At 42.4% G+C, this 18,432-nt stretch overlaps 2 protein-coding genes across 2 annotated transcripts; one reads left to right on the forward strand and one right to left on the reverse strand.

The window, feature by feature from the left end:
• The first annotated feature begins 2,873 nt into the window (after window positions 1–2,873).
• On the forward strand, window positions 2,874–15,294 carry ccdc33 (coiled-coil domain containing 33). The gene is made up of 9 exons (XM_085411077.1): window positions 2,874–2,924; window positions 12,638–12,833; window positions 14,040–14,128; window positions 14,229–14,360; window positions 14,474–14,564; window positions 14,648–14,766; window positions 14,871–14,936; window positions 15,023–15,139; window positions 15,223–15,294. Exons 1-9 carry the CDS (start codon window positions 2,874–2,876, stop codon window positions 15,292–15,294), a joined length of 933 nt encoding a protein of 310 aa, XP_085267203.1.
• A 131-nt stretch (window positions 15,295–15,425) lies between these two features.
• Window positions 15,426–18,271, reverse strand: cyp11a1.2 (cytochrome P450 family 11 subfamily A member 1, tandem duplicate 2). The gene is made up of 9 exons (XM_085412273.1): window positions 17,984–18,271; window positions 17,657–17,812; window positions 17,327–17,526; window positions 17,016–17,219; window positions 16,750–16,910; window positions 16,500–16,666; window positions 16,286–16,364; window positions 15,982–16,173; window positions 15,426–15,895 (listed from the first exon to the last, which is right to left on the reverse strand). Exons 1-9 carry the CDS (start codon window positions 18,253–18,255, stop codon window positions 15,773–15,775), a joined length of 1,554 nt encoding a protein of 517 aa, XP_085268399.1. The 5' UTR covers window positions 18,256–18,271; the 3' UTR covers window positions 15,426–15,772.
• Between the last annotated feature and the right edge of the window lie 161 nt (window positions 18,272–18,432).

Raw genomic sequence — 18,432 nt, forward strand, 5'->3', positions numbered from 1 at the left:
ATTATACTGTAGTACTGTAGTACAGTTCGTCCTATTGTTTGTGTGTAAATTAAAGAAGTTGAAACCACAATAGTCAATACAATTTATTCAATATATGGATATATATTAATATATGGAAGCCATATTTACTCATTTTTAAATTTCTTTTTTATTTATTTAATTTATTATTTTTGACACACTCATCACCACCACAATTCATTATACCAAAAGTCAATTTTGCCTTTATATTCATAGCTCCTTAATTTATGGAGTGCTGCAGTTTGACTGCAGTGTATCCTTAATTGACAGGAGTTGATTTACAGATAATCCTTGGCTTTGCTTTCGCTGTGAACCTCACAGGGAGTGGCAGTGGCTGTCAGCCACGCATGCCCTTGAATCAGAGCTGCACACTGTCCTTGACACACACCCCACTCTCCATCCCTCTTGCCACTCTCTCCATTTTGCCATATTTTATAAATCTTTATAAGGACATAACCAGCTCGCCGCAGATGTGATTTTAATTTGCTGACAGGGCACAGATATGATTGCATGCAGGGCCAAATGTAATTCTCTTAGAAATTGAATTGAATTTTTTTCTTCTGCAAGACAATCAAGTGTTACCTGATCTAGTATTACTGTGTTATTGCTAATAGAAGCTAAATGCAGATCAGTTGTTACAATGTTGGTTTCATTGTAATTTTTCACAGATAAAATATCTCGTAGCTGTAACAATGTGATCATTGTTACAGCTACGTAATAAATTGTGGTTGTCTCCAGATTTCTTTTGGTTAAATTTTAAAACGGCCCTAACGTTGATGAGGATGCGCTTTCTGAGTTACCTTTTGGCTCAGTGCTACATTAAAATACATTTATTGTTTTTTGTGTTAATTTTGTGATACACACTGTAAAAAGTCTGTAAAAATACTTCCTGTATTTCTTTTATATATGTTCTTTTCATATTTTTTTAATCACACATTGAATTTTACCATTTAGAGAAGTACCCATAAACTTTTGCTTAAAAAAAACATTTCAACTTTTTTTTTTCCAGTGTAATCCATGAAAATGTACCATTATAGCATTCGTGTAGCATTTTGTAAGTCATTTCTGGTTTATAACTGATAAAGCATTTAAACATGTCATCTCTGCACATATTGGCCAAAGATTTATAATACCTAATATGTGTTCGAAGCTGGGTGTCTATCAGTACTCAGATATCCTTTAGGTGGAGACGGAGAAGGATACATGAACTATAGTGTTTTAAACTGTAGAACATTTAATAACATTGGAATTGTTTCTATGTTAGTATTTCTTCTCTTTTTACTCAAGCTGAAGAGCCTGAGAAACACCAACGCATCCTGTCCTTTAAATTTCCTTCTTTCATTTCTACTTTAGTTCTCCAACACCTTTTTTTGCCTCTGTGTCCATTAACACATTGTAAGTATTTCCGCTTGGCCTGTCATGGTGACACGGGAAAAGCTGCAAAAAGATTGTAACTTAGGAAACAGGGACAACAGAAGGTGTTGAAGTCCGCTGTGGAAAAAGAGGGAAAAAGAGGAAAAGCTAGGTTAGATGAAGGGTTGACAAGAAAAATAAAAGGTGGTGGATGGCAAATTTGGAATGGGGAGGTAGAAAAGGCTCCTGGGAACTGGCTGCCTGGCAGGCTAATTGAAGCTCTGTGTGGCAGCAGATTCAGAGCTGTCACTCCCATGAAGAGCACATTGGCTACATTTTGCAGGCTATGTCCTGAATTCTGATGATGTTAGAGATAGCCCAGAGTGAAAAACCAACACTGTGTCACTCAGACCCCCACCCCCATCCCCACCACCCACACAGCAGAGCACAGCGTAGCGCAGCACACATCCCCCCCCAAAACATAGCTCTCCACAGATTATATGTAACACGGTCAGAAGCATTCTGAACACGAGCTGTGTCTACAAAGTGCAACATGTGAATATAAATGATTTAGTTGTAGAGATTTTCCAAATTTGTCGAGCAATCTCATACATGATAATGTGATATTAAACTCCGCTGGAAGGCTTTTCACTTCTGCAGGTTTTCCCTTGCTGGATTAGAAGAGATTACGTCTTCTAGCAGAGCACATAGCCAGAAGCACCCAGTGAATTATTCAACACAAATTTAGCCTAATATTTATCTAATAACTAAACAGAGTGTAGCTTTTTTCATGGTAAGCTACATGTTGTTATTAGGTTGGCTGTTATTTTCCTCATACTGACATGTTTGACTTTTTCAGCATATGGTATTGCACCAGTTGTCAACTGAGGTGCAGTGTGATATCCCTATGGAAACAACGTAATCCCTACAATATGACAGAGAATGAGAATGAGCGCTCTACGGTGTTTAGCTTAATGATAATTCTTCATAATTTCCTCCAAACACTTCATGCACATAGGAAACCTTTAGTTACTTGAGGGATATAAGTTCATGCTGTTGGATTAGGTTAATTTATAACAAGGTAATAACAACACCGCATTTTCATCAGTGGTGATTTAACTCCAGCATTAGGGCATTTTGTAGTTTTAAGGTACAGTATAGATACACGAAACCCCTTTTCAGCCTAATATATTATTGAATAAAAAGTACTGATACATTTACATGTGCACTAGTTTTATATTGCTGCTGCCAAAAGCTTGGTACATGAATACATTGTTTGTGTGAGTCTCTGAAGCCTCTGTGAATTAATGAGAAGAACTGAAGCCTCAACACTCTATTTCTGTGAGTTCTGCTGAAACATGATATTACAGCATTTTGTACATAGTGGGAATTCACTGCCTGTGAAGTCGCTAAGGTTTGTGTTGTGGTTACAAGCTGATTGATGTCAAAGCTCCAGCTTTCCCATTCACCACCAGTTAAAGGACTCTGACATTTTGTGTTGGATGAAGGCGTCAAAAAAGATGAAATCACTCAGCACATCTGCAGCTGTGCAGGTAGGTTCTGACACTGTGGAGGTATTTGCGTTAGTGGGCAAGTCAGTGGAAAGATAATGGATAATGACTCTATTTAATGCCATTTTTTTGAATTTGCGCTGCCAGGCAACTGTCATCATTGAAAGTGTACACTGCTTATGCAATGCTCACACTTAAAGGACTTCAGGGCTATTGACAGAGAGCTCTCTAGTTATGGAGTGGGTAGTGTATGCCTACTGATGTAACAGCATTTATATTCAAGTGATGAAGAGGTGGAATGGCCTCGCTCACAGTGCAGTGAGAAAGGTCATAGATACAATGTATTTTGATAAAAGCTTTCAGTTTATGTAAAAATGTTAGATAACATTAAATCTACCATTGTGGAAGTCATTTAGTCCAGCGGTCCCCAACCCCCGAGCCTCGGACCGGTACCGGTCCGTGAGTCGTTTGGTACCGGGCCACGAGAGTTGAGGCTCAGGTGTGAAATGTATGATTTTCAGGGTTTTTATCGGTTTTCAGCGTTATTTTGTTATCGTTTTGATCGTTAACTCAGTTTTCCTGGGTCTTTTCACGTGTGTTATGAATAAATCGTCTTTTTTTTCGGTACCGGTACTACCGGTAGTTTTATTTTGTTGTATTTATCCGCGACACATTAAAGGCCGGTCCATGAAAATATTGTCGGGCATAAACCGGTCCGTGGCGTAAAAAAGGTTGGAGACCGCTGATTTAGTCCTCCCTTATTGTCACGGGAAGTTGTTCAGCATTTTCCATCGTACAGATAACAATGACCATTTGGCATCCCTTTGTGTTTTTTCAAAAACTAGCTCTACATCTTTAGAGTTGATATCGCTGTTGTCTTTGTAATAATAGTAGTAACAGTTTTTACTTCATTTAAAAATTTTACCTTTAAATGTTTACATTTCTATTTGACCAATTCAATATCTAGGAAGTAGAGAACGTGTTTTGGGGGGAAAACTTTTCTCACTGACACAAACTACTGACTAGATTTGATGAAGGTGACCATGATGATGTGGTGAAGAATGGGTTTTTGTTTTGCAGAACTTCTGTTAGACCAGTTATTAGCATACTATTATTTTCAATATCACAAATTTCTTATTTTGACACTTAGGAGGAATTCTGCTCCATTTAAAAAAAATAAATAAATTACAGTCAAGACCAATCATAGATGGAGAGCCTATGAACCTTGTTATATGCTTGTCAGTAGTAGACTCCTGAACCACGTCATTAAGTCATCAGTAACTCTAGTTAGCTTTATTCGCAAGGTGCCATCAGTACAAATAAGCACAATCAGGATGATAAACAATAGTAATTGCCATATTACATTATAAATTTATCAATAGGTCAACACCACAATCACTGCCTAGAGGTCCAGTTTGTCTATCCATCCATTCCTTCAATCATCCACTAATTCATTAATTTTTGGATTATCTTTTCCGGGTTGTGGGAGGAGCAGTCTAAGCAGAGGTGCCAAGACCTCTCTCCCCCAGCTAAGTCGACAAGGGATTCTCAAGCCACCCAACAGATGTAATCTCTCCAGCATGCTGAGTCTGCCCTGGGACAACTTTTACGTTCAAGCAAGCACCCAGGAGGCTACTAGTCAGAAGACTGAGCCAAATCATCTGGCTCCTTTTCTAAGCCCTTCCTAGATTTTTGAGATCCTCAGGGAGAGCCCAGATACTCTTAGGAGAAAGCTCATTCTCACAGCCTTTACCCATGATCTCATTCTTTTGGACCATGCCATCCTTAGAATGCAAAGTTCTGCCAGTGGTGAGAGGTGGGGCTCTGCCAAACATGGCTCTCCACCAGATGCAAATACAACGCACACACACACACTAAAGGCACATTCCTCTGTACGGTGTCCTCCCCAGGCAATTGATCCAACAACTCAGTTCCTCCCTCCATTAGGGTGTCCACTCTGCCATAAATGATGCAGTGACAAAGTTGATCATTGACTTACGATCAAGGGTTTCCCAATGCCAAGTCCACAAAACCCTTACAAACAGTCTGTGACTAATACTTCAGTCACTCATATAAGAAAAAGTTCAGTCATAGACATTATGGTGACATTACTCATTGTTTACTGAAGCCATGTTTTAACCCTTGTGTGGTGTTCGTATTTTTGTTACTCAGCCAGTGTTCATGGGTCTGGTGGACCCGCTAGAGTTTTGGCTTTCCAAATTAACACTATCAAACAATTTTATGTTAAATTACTCAACAGATGTTTACTTCATCCCAATTACAAGACATATGAACAGCAAACATGGTTAATTTTTTCCCTTTACCTTTGTTAGATCACATTTATGAATTAATGTGCTTCTCGTTTTTCTTTTATATAAAATGTTATAAATAAATCAGTTATAATCAAGTGGAGTGAGTGGAAAGACACAACACATTTACACGTGAAAAAATAATTAATTGTTTAATTTTTCTTTTGAAAAAAACTGAACACGGGTCTCACAGACCCGAACACCATACAAGGGTTAAAGTCTCAAGTTGAACATTTTTGCTATCACCATGTTGGTGTTCTGATACTGAACAAGACTAGCAAGAGGTGGATCTGACAAAGAAACCAAGGACACCACAACTGAGTAAAAACCTTTAACTGACAGGTCATTAGCCAGTGAGCATAATCCTCCTTTTTCTGACTCACAGAATGCCCACAATTTACAAAATAGACCTGAAACTACGGATTTAAAGTCTTTAAGATGTGTGAATCGCTACCTTATCATGGTGGAGGGGTTTGTGTGTCCCAGGGATCCCAGGGGCTATGTTGTCCGGGAGCTTTTTCCCCCTGGTAGGATCTCCAATGGCAAATTGGTCCTGGGTGAGGGACCAGACAAAGAGCGATTCAGAAGACCCTTATGAGGAAAACATCGAGGGAACAGTTTACCCTGCCCGGGATAGGGTTACCGGGGCCTCGCCCTGGAGCCAGGCCCGTGAAGGGTGCCCAAGGGCAAGCATCTGGTGGTCGGGCCTTAGTCCGTGGGGTCCGGCCGGGCACAGCCCGAAAAAGGGACATGGGCCCATCCTCCCGCAGGCCCACCACCTGCAGGAGGTGCCGTAGGGGTTGGGTGCATTCTGTGCCGAGTGGCAGCCAGGAGCAGAGGCCCTGGCGGACTGATCCCCGGCTACCAAGACAGGCAATTGGGACATGGAATGTCACCTCTCTCGTGGGGAAGGAGCCTGAGTTAGTGCATGAGGTTGAGAGGTACTGGCTAGATATAGTCGGGCTCACCTCTACGCATGGCTTTGGCTCTGGAACCAGTCTCCTGGAGAGGGGCTGAACTCTGTCTCAGTCTGGAGTTGTCCCTGGTGAGAGGCGACGGGCTGGGGTGGGTATTCTAATATCCCCTCGGCTTACTGCCTGTACGTTGGGGTTCTTCCTGGTGGATGAGAGGGTTTGTTCCCTGCGCCTTAGGGTCGGGGAACGGGTCCTGACTGTCATCTGCGCTTATACACCGAGTGGCAGTTCAGAGTACCCAGCCTTCTTAGAGTTCCTGGGTGGGGTGCTGGAGGGTGCTCCACCTGGAGACTCTGTTGTCCTACTGGGAGACTTCAATGCTCACATGGGTAACGACAGCGAGACCTGGAGGGGTGTGATTGGGAGGAACGACCTCCCTGATCTGAACCCAAGCGGTGTTTTTTTATTGGACTTCTGTGCAAATCACAGTTTGGCCATAACAAACACCTTGTTCAAACATAAGTGTCCATAAGTGCACATGGCACCAGGAAGCTCTAGGCCGCAGGTCGATGATCGATTTTGTAATCATATCACCAGACCTGTGACCATATGTTCTGGACACTCGGGTAAAAAGAGGGGCTGAGCTGTCAACTGATCACCACCTGGTGGTGAGTTGGATCAGGTGGCGGGGGAGGACGCTGGACAGACCCGGTGCACCTAAACGAGGGTGTGCTGGGAACGCCTAGCAGAGGCCCCCGTCCGTGAGATCTTCAACGCACACCTCCGGCAGAGCTTCAACAGCATTCCGAGGGAGACTGAAGATATTAAGTCTGAATGGACCATGTTCAGCATCTCCTGCTGCTGCATTAAGCTGCGGCCGTAAGGTGGTTGGTGCCTGTCGTGGTGGTAACCCCCAAACCAAATGGTGGACACCAGAGGTGAAGGGAGCCACCAAGCTGAAGAAGGAGTCCTATCGGGCTTGGTTAGCCTCTGGGACTTTGGCAGCTGACAGGTACCGACAGGCCAAGCGGAATGCGGGTCGGGCAGTGGCTGAAGCAAAAACTCGGGTGTGGGAGGAGTTCGGAGAGGCCATGGAAAAAGACTTTCGGACTGCCTCGAAGAGATTCTGACAAACCGTCAGGCATCTCAGGAGGGGAAACCGGTGCTCTACCTGCACTGTGTATAGTGCTGTTGGAGCGCTGCTGAATTTGACTGAGAAAATTGTCTGGCGGTGGAAGGAATACTTCAAGGACCTCCTTGATCCCACTGACATGTCTTCCGAGGAGGAAGCAGAGTCTGGGGATGAGGGGGATGACCCGCCAATTTCTGGGGGGGAGGTCACTTAAACAACTCCTTGGTGGCAGAGCCACTGGTGTGGATGAGGTCCGCCTCGAGTTCCTGAAGGCTCTGGATGTTGTACGGCTGTCCTGGTTGAAAAACCTCTACAATGTTGCGTGGAGATCAGGGGCAGTACCCCTGGACTGGCAGACAAGACTGTCAGAAAAATGGGTGGTCCCCATTTTTAAGAAGTGGGACCGGAGGATGTGTTACAACTACAGGGGGATCACACTCCTCAGCCTCCCTGGGAAAGTCTATGCCAGGGTGCTGGAAATGAGAGTTCATCCGCTAGTCAAACCTCAGATACAGGAGGAGCAATGCGGTTTTCGTCCTGGTCGCAGAACACTGGACCAGCTCTTTATCCTCTCAAGGATACTTGAGGGCGCATGGGAGTTTGCCCAAATAGTCTACCTGTGTTTTGTGGACTTAGAGAAGACATTCGAACGTGTCCCTCGGGGTGTCCTGTGGGAGGTGCACGCAATAAGTCGGACTCGTTCCCGGTGGGTAATGGGCTCCGCCAGGGCTGCCCTTTGTCACCGATTCTGTTCATAATTTTTATGGACAGGATTTCTAGGCGCAGCCAAGTGGCGGTGGGCTTTCACTTAGGCGGCCTCGGAATCTCATCTCTGTTTTTTGCGGATGATGTGGTTCTGTTGGCTTCATGAATGTAGCCAACAGAACCACTGGAATGGTTCACAGCCGAGTGCGACGCAGCAGGAATGAGGATCAGCACCTCCAAATCTAAGACTAAGGTTCTCAGCCGGAAAAGGGTGGAGTGCCCACTCCGGGTCGGGGATGAGTTCCTGCCCCAAGTGGAGGAGTTTAAGTATCTCAGGTCTTGTTCGCGAGTTATGGGAGAAGGGAGCCGGAGATCGACAGACAGCTTGGTGTTGCGGCTGCAGTGATGCGCACCCTGCAACGGTCCGCCGTGGTGAAGAGAGAGCTGAGCGTAAAAGCGAAGCTCTCAATTTACCGGTCGATCTACGTCACTACCCTCACCTATGGCCACGAGCTGTGGGTAGTGACTGAAAGAACGAGATCGCGGATACAAGCAGCGGAAATGAGTTTCCTCCGACGGGTGGCTGGCCTCTACCTTAGAGATAGGGTGAGAAGTTCAGCCACCCAGGAGGGGCTCAGAGTAGAGCTGCTGCTCCTCCACATCAAAGGAGCCAGCTGAGGTGGTTCAGGCATCTGACAAGGATGCCTCCTGGGCGCCTCCTGGGTGAGGTTTTCCGGGCATGTCCCATCGGGAGGAGGCCCCGGGGCAGACCCAGGACACACTAGAGAGATTATATCTCTCGGCTGGCCTGGAAACGCCTTGGTGTTCCCCCGGATAAGCTAGAGGAGGTGGCTGGGGAGAGAAAGGTCTGGGCTTCTCTGCTTAGGCTGCTGCCCCCGCGACCTGGCCCCGGATAAAGCGGAAGAAGATGGATGGACTACTGATTTAAAGTCTTTAAGATGTGTTTTGACACCAAAGGATTTGATAAAAAAAAAAAAAAAGAATGCGGGTTTGAGGCACTTAAACTTTGGCTTCAGCTACTTTTATCTTTTACAGGGGGTGAAGCCAAGTAAACTAGCTGCCTAGTTAGCATGTGTCATATAGACTGGACTTATAAGCACTGGTATGATTAGTGGACAAAGAATAATTAGAAAATCATTTTTGTCCAAAGCTCTACATTTTCATCATAGGAGTTGCTTTTAGAGCCAACCTGGAGTGGCCAATCAAACAAGTACATATTTTGGGCATTTCAGGTTGGCTTATCATTTATTCTGAATAAGTTATGATGCATAATTTGTATGTTTCTGGGACAGTAAATGAAGTTAAAAGAGACCATTAGCATTTTAAGTGATGCTTGTTTGATATTCATACAGATTTTAACAACATTTGTTTCTGAAACAGCTTTGAGCAAGTTTGGAAATCATTTGTGACAATCAAACACTATGTGCTCTACAGTTTCAGAGGGGAAAATACAATCTCCCATCTCATGATGCCCTGGCACAGATTCTACCAGATAATCAGCTGCTTCGCAGCAGAGCAAAGACTGAGCTTCCAGGCACTGCCCAGCTAGACCAGAATACTAAAGCTGAGAGGGCAGACTCTACCGAGAACAAACCTAACATAAACAGCATGTATCAAGTTCCTCATCCACACATGCGGTACGGTGCAAAAATATATGAGAAACAGATTTATTTGATTTATTTCGAAAGTAAATGAAAGACTTAAATTTAGACTACAATTGTGTTCTCATGCTTTAGGCCCCCTCCGCATGACTTTGAGGATGATCCCCACGTAGCAGAGATCTCTGACCTCCAAACAAAGGTGAATAGGCATGACCAATATCTTAACTGTTCAATCAATCAGTGAGGCAATCCTATGTCATATTTAGTTAGCGAACAGTGACACAGAGAGGCCAGTGAAATGAGAAGATGATGAAGCAAACAGTCACAGTTTGGAGATAAAATGAATACATTAACATTTCTCCTTGACTGTAATTGCACTGAAGGAGGATTAAGCTGATGAGGCTTAAAGTGTTCCAATAACATTTTCTTTTCAAATATCTTGCCATTTTCTCCTGTTTTATTTACAGCCAGACTATTATGTCTGCACACTGCCTTAAATTGTCTGTGGGTGTAGATTTTATATGTGCTTAATTTATCAACAAGTATTTTTCAGTGCAAAAGTGCATATTTAAAGTTTAATAGACAATGATTATTAATACTTTACATGTAAAATAATGTGGTTAATAAAATGCAGCCAAATGTGAAATCCTCATGTTTCAGTCGAGCTGTCATACATCTGTCCTGACGTGACTTTATGCATGACATCAGACCTGTTTAATGGCTTTATATCATACAGAATAGAAGGGATCCAGCCAGAGACAGAGATTCCCTTTTATTTTCAACACATAAAAGGACTTTCCAGACTCATCACGGGGAGCTCTCATTCACACACTGCTTTGGGCCCCCAGCAGAGACGACATCTCATCTACAGTCATGATTGTCACCTCGTCCCTGCCCTTTCAATTAGATGCTCAATTTCACCCCTTGTGTCCCATGGGAGACACAACAACACCATCCAAGATTGGAATCCCCTAATCGTCACCCCCCTGCTCATACATACAGCTGGACCTGCCTCTTGTCTCCATTCAATTCTGGCTATTCAACTTGATAGAAGAGCATGTGACAGAACAATGGGTCCTGCATGCTGCTAGACAACATCCAGGGGCCTTGTACAAAGAAATGCTTTGATAAAAAAGCTCTCCTCCCAGACTCATTTTGTCAGCCTTTAAAGAAACAAATTTCTTTAAAGAATTTCCCAGAAATATATATTTTTTGCTCGCTTCTACAGAAATTCAGCTTTCAGAGAGGAACGTGTGTGCATGCATGAGTAAACGACTAAAATTTGTGCAAAATCCCCGGTTAAATTTCCCCTAACAAAACACCTTTACAGGATGGAGTGGTATGCCCTTATGAATTTGAGGAGCCAGAGTTATGAATACATTATACCAAACCTTAACCAATCAATTAGAGGAACATCCAAGTCAATGGATTACATTCATTTATGGCTTGCAGTAATACCCCGTGTCTCATGCTACATGCATATCTGAAAACCAGAAGTTACCAGTTATCCTATTTAAAACCAGTTCAAGCCTGTTCATCCCTTTTGCTGCTATAATTGTTTGTGTGTCTATGGTAATACATCCTGTATTACTCTCTTAAGACATGGGTTTGAGGAGACATCTAGTGGTGGCGCTCGCTCATAACCACTAATATCAAATTGTTTACAGGCCAGTGAATTTATTGTTGACACCAGTCAGTGCATGACAGTAAAATGCCACTATAAGCACTAAAAAGAATGGCATTTATTGATCTGACAGGCACTAATAAGGTTCAATGCAAGTAGTAGTAGACCAGTAGGACACAAACAGTGAAAGAGAATTTTTAAAAATATCTATTTTCTGTTACCTACATTGTAGAGGGTAACTTTGCCTCCACACCTAAACAGGAAAACGAGTAAGTCATTGGTTATAGTGGGACTCAACAGGTGGGGGGAATCCTAAGATCTCTGTAGTGGCTCAGTGGGAAAAAGAATTCCAACTCATAACAATTAATGTGAGCGTCAGTAGATTTTCTTAGTGTACACGCTGTGATCAGCTGACCTGCTGCTCTTTGTGGATTTACATAACTGAATTCAACAAGATGTCAGCATTTTCACAAGCTACCATGGGTGATGTCCATCCCCTGACACTATACTGTTTCTTTATACTAGACAGCATAAAGCTGGTATACAGTTAGGATTCAGTGAATTAATCTAAGCATCATCAGTTTAAATGCAAATTCATCTCTGATGCATTTGATGTAACCTTATTCTAACCATAAGAACCACAGCCACTTTGATACAGTCCAACAAGGTGCGTTAATGCAAGCTACCCTGTTTATCCTGGGCAAAATACCCCAAATATTCATGCAACATTTGAATGGCACAAAGTTAGTATAGCTTAGTTTGTTTCACAAAAATGAAAACACATAATCTATCAAAACAAGACATTGCATATAAGCTTTAAATTTGCAGTTCATCAGAGTCACTGAGCACTTCTTACCTTTAAATACAACCTCTCTTCTTCCTCTCACGTCCTGTCTGTCTTCCTCCATCTCTCATTGAATTTATCACGCACGCTTTTCTCTCCCTAGGAAATCCAGACCTTTAGCTAGCGACACACTGTGCGTCAAACTGCACACAAAAAGTTTGCGTGTTTTTGCTGATAGAAACGTTTAATTTGTACTTACCTGCCACTTAACAAAACGTTACTTCCGTTATGCTCGCTCCTCTTCTGTGGCGCTAGCTTGATTCTGAAGTACCGCGAACACAAATTGCGGACACCTGCACTCCTTCCGGCCCACCTATAAGCTATAAATGAACCTTTGAACCGAAAGTAACGAGACTGTTTTGCATATGTAAGGAGTAGAAAATACGCATATTTGTATAAAAATGTAGGTAGTAAAAGTAAAAAGTTGTCTGAAAAATAAATAATCAAATAAAGTACAGATACCTGACAATTCTACTATTTGTACTTGGTTACTTCTTAAGTACTCTACTTAAGTACAGTAACAAAGTATTTGTACTTCATTACTTCTCACCTCTGCTTTTAAGCCACTGAAAATGTTCTAATGTGAGGCACTCTTTCACCATCAGGAGATTGAAAACTATCGCTCAGCAATGTCTAGGATGGCAGAAGACATAATAACACTTAGGACACAGGTGCTGTCTTTGGAGGCAGAAAACAGTCAGCTCCGCAGTGATCTGTCTCTGCAGCAGGACCTTGGACGAGATCTTCTGGCCGACACTGACATTGATGTCATGACCAAGGCTGAAATTGCTGACCGAATAGGTACAAAAGTAATATATCACTCTAACTTCACTCTCTGGTAGCTTGTGGTTCACGGGGGCATTTAAAAGTAGAGTTTATGTTTTAAAAGTAAAATGGGAGCCAGAACCTTCAGCTTTCAGGCCCCTCTCCTGTGGAACCAGCTCCCAGTTTGAACTCAAGAGATATACACCCTCTCTAATTTTAAGATTAGATTTACAACTTTCCATTTCGCATATATAGCTTATAAGTCTATAGCTTATAGCTGGGGCTGGATCAGGTGACCCTGAACTCTCCCTTAGTTATGCTGCAATAGGCCTAGGCTGCTGGGGGCTTCCCGTGATGCCGTGAATGTTTCTTCTTCACTCACTGGGTGTTTATACATCACTCTGCATTTCATCATTAGTTATTTCCCCTGTCATCAATTTTCCTTCCCAGTGTTGCCCATTACTTCTTCATGGGGGGTTTGTCTGATTGTTGGGATTTTCTCTGCGTTATTGTAGGGTCTTCGCCTTACAATACAAAGTCCCTTGAGGATGTTGTTGTTGTGATTTGACACTTAAATAAATTTAACATTTAAGTTTTACTCAGCTTTATATTATCCACACACCATCATTTAGTCTCAGAGCAAAATTTTAAACTCCTAAGAAGTTAAGAGCAAATAAAGGACTAGGTGCTGATCCACTAAAGTCAGATAATTTACCACCCAGCTAGCTCTCTCTCAGTGCCGTAACAGACTTAAGGTCATTTCTTCGGCAGATGAAGTCATGACATCCAAGGCTGCTCAGCATGCGTTAATCCTTGTGAGTGTCCTTTCCCAGGCAGACTGTCATTTTGTGATAAGGAAGCTTATTCAGGCCATGGACCACGATAAGCTCCGTGTGTACTACAACCCTTATCTCCTGAAGGACAGTTTGTGGCCCTCGGGGAAAGGACGTTCCAGAAGGTCTCTTTGCTAACATCAAAAGCAAAAGGATAGGATTTAACTCCCATCCCTCCGAAAGATCCATTCAAATTCAAAAGTATATTGATGGATCTTTTGATTATTATTGGTCCAAAGCACATGGCATAAAACTGACATGTTATTGAAACTAGTGTGAAATTCGAACTCATTACTTAGATATGCTCAGCGATCGAGTTTTTAAGTGAATGTACAAAAAACACGTTCCCTGTAAGTAAGGGATGACAGACAGTTTCTGCAGTTCTGATGATTGTTCTGCTCTTTTTAAGCCACTCTAAAATTCAAGCTCGCCAGTGAGGTGAGCAAGGCCGCCACACAAAGGGACCGCATACAACATCTGCAGAATGAGCTCATCCGGGTTAGAAAACACACCACACACATTATGAATATTTTTAAAAACACGTCTCAGGAAAGTGTCTTTCCATTGATTATATAACTCGTATTGTTTTTTTGTGCAGAAAAATGATAGTGAGCAGGAGCTATTAAAGCTCTGCAGAGTCCTCCAGCAGGAGCAGAAGGATCTGCAGCATCACCAGAGTCACTTGGCAAAGATGGCAACTTTAGAGGCCACAGTGAAACAGCAGGAAGAGGTGAACAGTCTGTTACTAATCTAATTTCATGACAGTGAATATGCTTCTCATGTGACTAGCAGCTTATAATTCGCATGTGGGGATATTTATGTTTGTGCCATCCTTATTTTTAGGTCATAGAAAAAATGGAGAAAGCATTAGATGGAAAGCTCAGAGACAAGAATATTTATCGTGGTGACAAAAGGCTGATGCTAATGGAAAGAGGTAGGTGCACCCAGTGGGAACAATTATGATCACAAAAGCACTGACAATGACTGGAGTGTCTGATCTCCTTTCATGCTGAGAAGATGGCCTTAAAAAGAAGGAAATGAAATCAGCCTTAGCAGCAGAGAACGGCCGTCTCAGAAAAGAGCTGGAAAGGATTCACCAGCTGCCTGCACCACTCAAAACACAGCAGTCAGACCAGGTACTTCTTAAACTCCTTAAATATTGCAAATGACTATGATAGTATCCAAATTTTCCCTCGCAACTCCTAAAAGTGACATTTTTTTTTCTATTTTTACACTCAAGGAGGAATGGAGTTTACGACATAAATTGGAGAGGGCTGAAGCACGAATCCAAACACTGGAAGCTCAGGTTAAGAAAATATAAATAAGATATACTTGGTCTAATTATTTATTTCCTTATAAATATTTTTTTTTTCTTCTTTTGCATCTTTAAAGCTGGAGGAGAACGCTAAAGTATGGGGGAGAGAGAAGCAAGAAATGCTGACCAAACTGAGCGAGCACAGGCACGGCTTCATCCGGACATCCACAGCAATCCTTCAAAATGTTCCTTCGGTCAGTCAGGCCTCACCCTTCTCCATATAATTATGGTATGAAGGGATTTAATATTCTCAAATACTGCATGTTACTTCCTACAGCTCCTTATACCAGCAAAGAGGACAGCAGAAGCAAAACCTGTAAAAAGACCTGCAAATGAATTGAACTGTTGATGGGACACAGAGTCTGTGATTTAAAATTTAGATCTAATTCAAATGTGATGATTTAATCTGAAAAAGTGTGTTTAAAATGTAAACCATAGACAATTACATATAAAAACAGATACTTTGTATCAGTTGTATTTTTTTATTCATCATTGGTACATAAATGAAAATTTTTGCCAAGTACAAGTGGAATAAATTTGCACAATGCATTCCTGATTTTTAGTATATTTCACACACATAGTACATGTCCCTTAGTAATCACATTTTTCACTAAGCAATCTACAATATGTATCATTACTTTGTTGTCTAGCTATAGAGATACTGAGGTAAAAACTGAGGTTTTTACCTCAGTATCTCTTTAACTTATTCCTTCCTTCCTGTGTTTTTCTTGCTCTCCCTACAACTCTAAGGTTGGAAGATTTTCATTTGTTGTTCATATTGTGGAGTTTTGTGAAGCCGTTTACAGTTAATTTCATCAAACGCGATGTTACTGACTTGCTTGTACAGGTTTCAGAGTCAATATTATGGGCTTGTCTGGCACGAGAATTAGCTCAAAGGTGCTCTTTACTTCCAAATGTTGCTGTTTCTCCACTCTGAAGTTCTCGAGAATCTGCAAAGGTAGCACAGACAGTTTGTATGATGTCAGTGTGCCACATATATATGGAAATACTGCTGATTATTTTCTTTATATCTTACGTGGATAAGAAAGAGTTGCATCTCTGCTTCAGCTATTCTTCGTCCTAAACACTGACGGGGCCCAAAGCCGAAGCCCAGACTTCTGAAGTAGTGGGTCTCGGTCCTCAGCCAGCGAGAGGGCTGATACTGCTCCGGACGAAAAAACACCTTGGGGTGTCTTCCCATAGCATACAGCCCTAATTGGACCAGAGTCTGAATACACATACAGACATATACAGACACAACAACATGCATGACAGTTTGTATGAAAATGGTCAAATACTCAAATATAAATACATCATTTATATGTTTTTGTGCCTCCTACCCCAGCTGGGATGTGATAGTTTTGAATAATTATGTCTTCTGCTATGTATCTTTGCAAGTTCACTGCCACCGGATGCAACCTGAGACACAGAAAGAAAACCACTTTTATAAAAGAAACACAAACTAATGAACTAAGAGAATTGCAAAAGTTCATTCTGATAAAGTGTATCTTTTCTGGTCTTATCTTAAATGTCTTGAACATGTGTTTCAGTCACCTGAGTGTTTCCTTCAGAGCACCTTTGACCAAAGGGATCCGCTTCAGCATCTCCAGCAAGTCTCCCTGACTTTCGGCCCGAGCTGCAGCCACCTCTGCCCTGAGCTCCTCCTGGAGGTTGGGGTGCCTGGCTAATTCATACAACGTCCACAGAAGCGTTATAGAAGTCTGTAACACAACCAGAAGCAGCCTTAAAAATCTGGATAACAGTCACACAGTTCCTCATACTTAAATTTTTTTTTTCTCCTTACTGTATCTACTCCACCCGCCATCAGTTCAGTGACACTGGCTTTGATGTCTTCAATGGACAGCTTGTCCAGCATGAGCAGGCTTGCCAGGACTCCTGGGTATTTCTTTGGAGTGCCTGCATCCTGATGTAGCTTCTTGTAGATGTTCTGGATACAGCGGTCCGCTGATGCAACGAAAGGACAGAAATGAAACAAGAAATTGCACCACAGTAAAAGCAAAAACTGTATTTTGAAATTTCAGAATTAAATTTTCAACCTATGTGTCCCACCGTGGTTGAATATGCCATCCCAGGCCTCCACGTGGTCGCGCCACACCTTTGATCCAGTCTGCTTCAAGAGAGCAGGAGGTATGTACAGCATGGGCGAGGTAGTCTTGAACATAAGGGTGATGCAGTCAATGAAATGCTGAGCTTCTGGGTCAATGTAGTCCAGCATCAAACCCAGACGCTCACCATACAGCACTGAGCTCACCGCTATATTGGACAAAACAAACATGAGATAGAAACAAGTGATGTGTGATTGAGTTTAAAAAAGGCAGGAATAATTAGAATTGAATATTTTAAATAAATGTTAGTCTTACATTCTAATGCATATTTAAAGAGTTCTTGAGAGAGGTCAGTGGTCCACTTGTTCTGGCCAGTTCGCTTGATCTTCTTGTGAACTCTGGCCACAAAATCCTGGCCCACTTCATCCAGCAAAGGCACAAAGTTTTCCAGCATCTTCAAGGAAATCACCTCCTTGTTGAGAATCACACGGTTTGATCTCCAGTCTTCTCCATTCCTGTGTGACAATCAGATTTGTAATTATTTTAAAGTATTTAGCTAACACTGGTAATGCTTACTGAAGAGACTGGTTTTGTCAAAGTGTCTGAATAGTGGAAGAGTTGGAAGAGGACAGTAACAGGACGTACTTAAGAAGAACTCCATATTTGCGATTTCTGTAATCTCTGTATGATGTCCATGGTTCAACCTTCAGCCTTTTAGGATAATGGCCCTCTGCTTTGAAGAGGATGGCAGCATCCTCGGGGTTGATGATATTTACACTTTCATAAGAACCTATTTTTTCTCTGCCATACAGAAAACAAGAAAAGAAATTGTGAGATGAACATTTGACCTTGGAAATTGTAGGTTACAGGTTTGTTTTTTTGTTTTCTTAAAACCCATCACGTTTTGGTCAGCCATGTGCAGTAATTTTTTCATTTTATGTAGAACGAATCAAACAGCCTGGACTCCTTTACCTGTAAATAGGTCCAAAAGTGTTGAAGTTCTGCAACGTGAGGCGGTGAAGATTTCTGAAGCCATCCAACTTCCAGAAATTGTACAAGTTAGCCCAGCCATTCTTCCACAGTCCAGGAACTTCATTGAAAGGCCTGACGACGCTGCTGCTTTCCGAGCATGCCTGTCTGATCACCGGCATGCTGCTGCTGCAGCGCACACCTGTTGCTGTAAGCTCCTCTGCCCAGCACAGCGGCAGCGTCACAGGGCTACGCCAAACACTCCACTTGGCCATCTGAACAACAAAAAATGCTCACTCTGCTCCACCTTCAGCAACTACTCTGGCTCTGCCAAGGACACCTGGTGCAAAAAGGGAGGCGAGAGGCTGGTCTATAGAGTCGGCCCCCCTTTCTGCCCTGATCAAGGCTTTCTAGTTGAACCTCACAGAATAGACCAAAGAACTGATTATGAC

The sequence above is a fragment of the Rhamphochromis longiceps genome, linkage group LG7, assembly GCF_057381845.1.
Source record: "Rhamphochromis longiceps isolate RC_006_pf linkage group LG7, R_longiceps_female_GT1.1, whole genome shotgun sequence".
Taxonomy (NCBI): Eukaryota; Metazoa; Chordata; class Actinopteri; order Cichliformes; family Cichlidae; genus Rhamphochromis; species Rhamphochromis longiceps.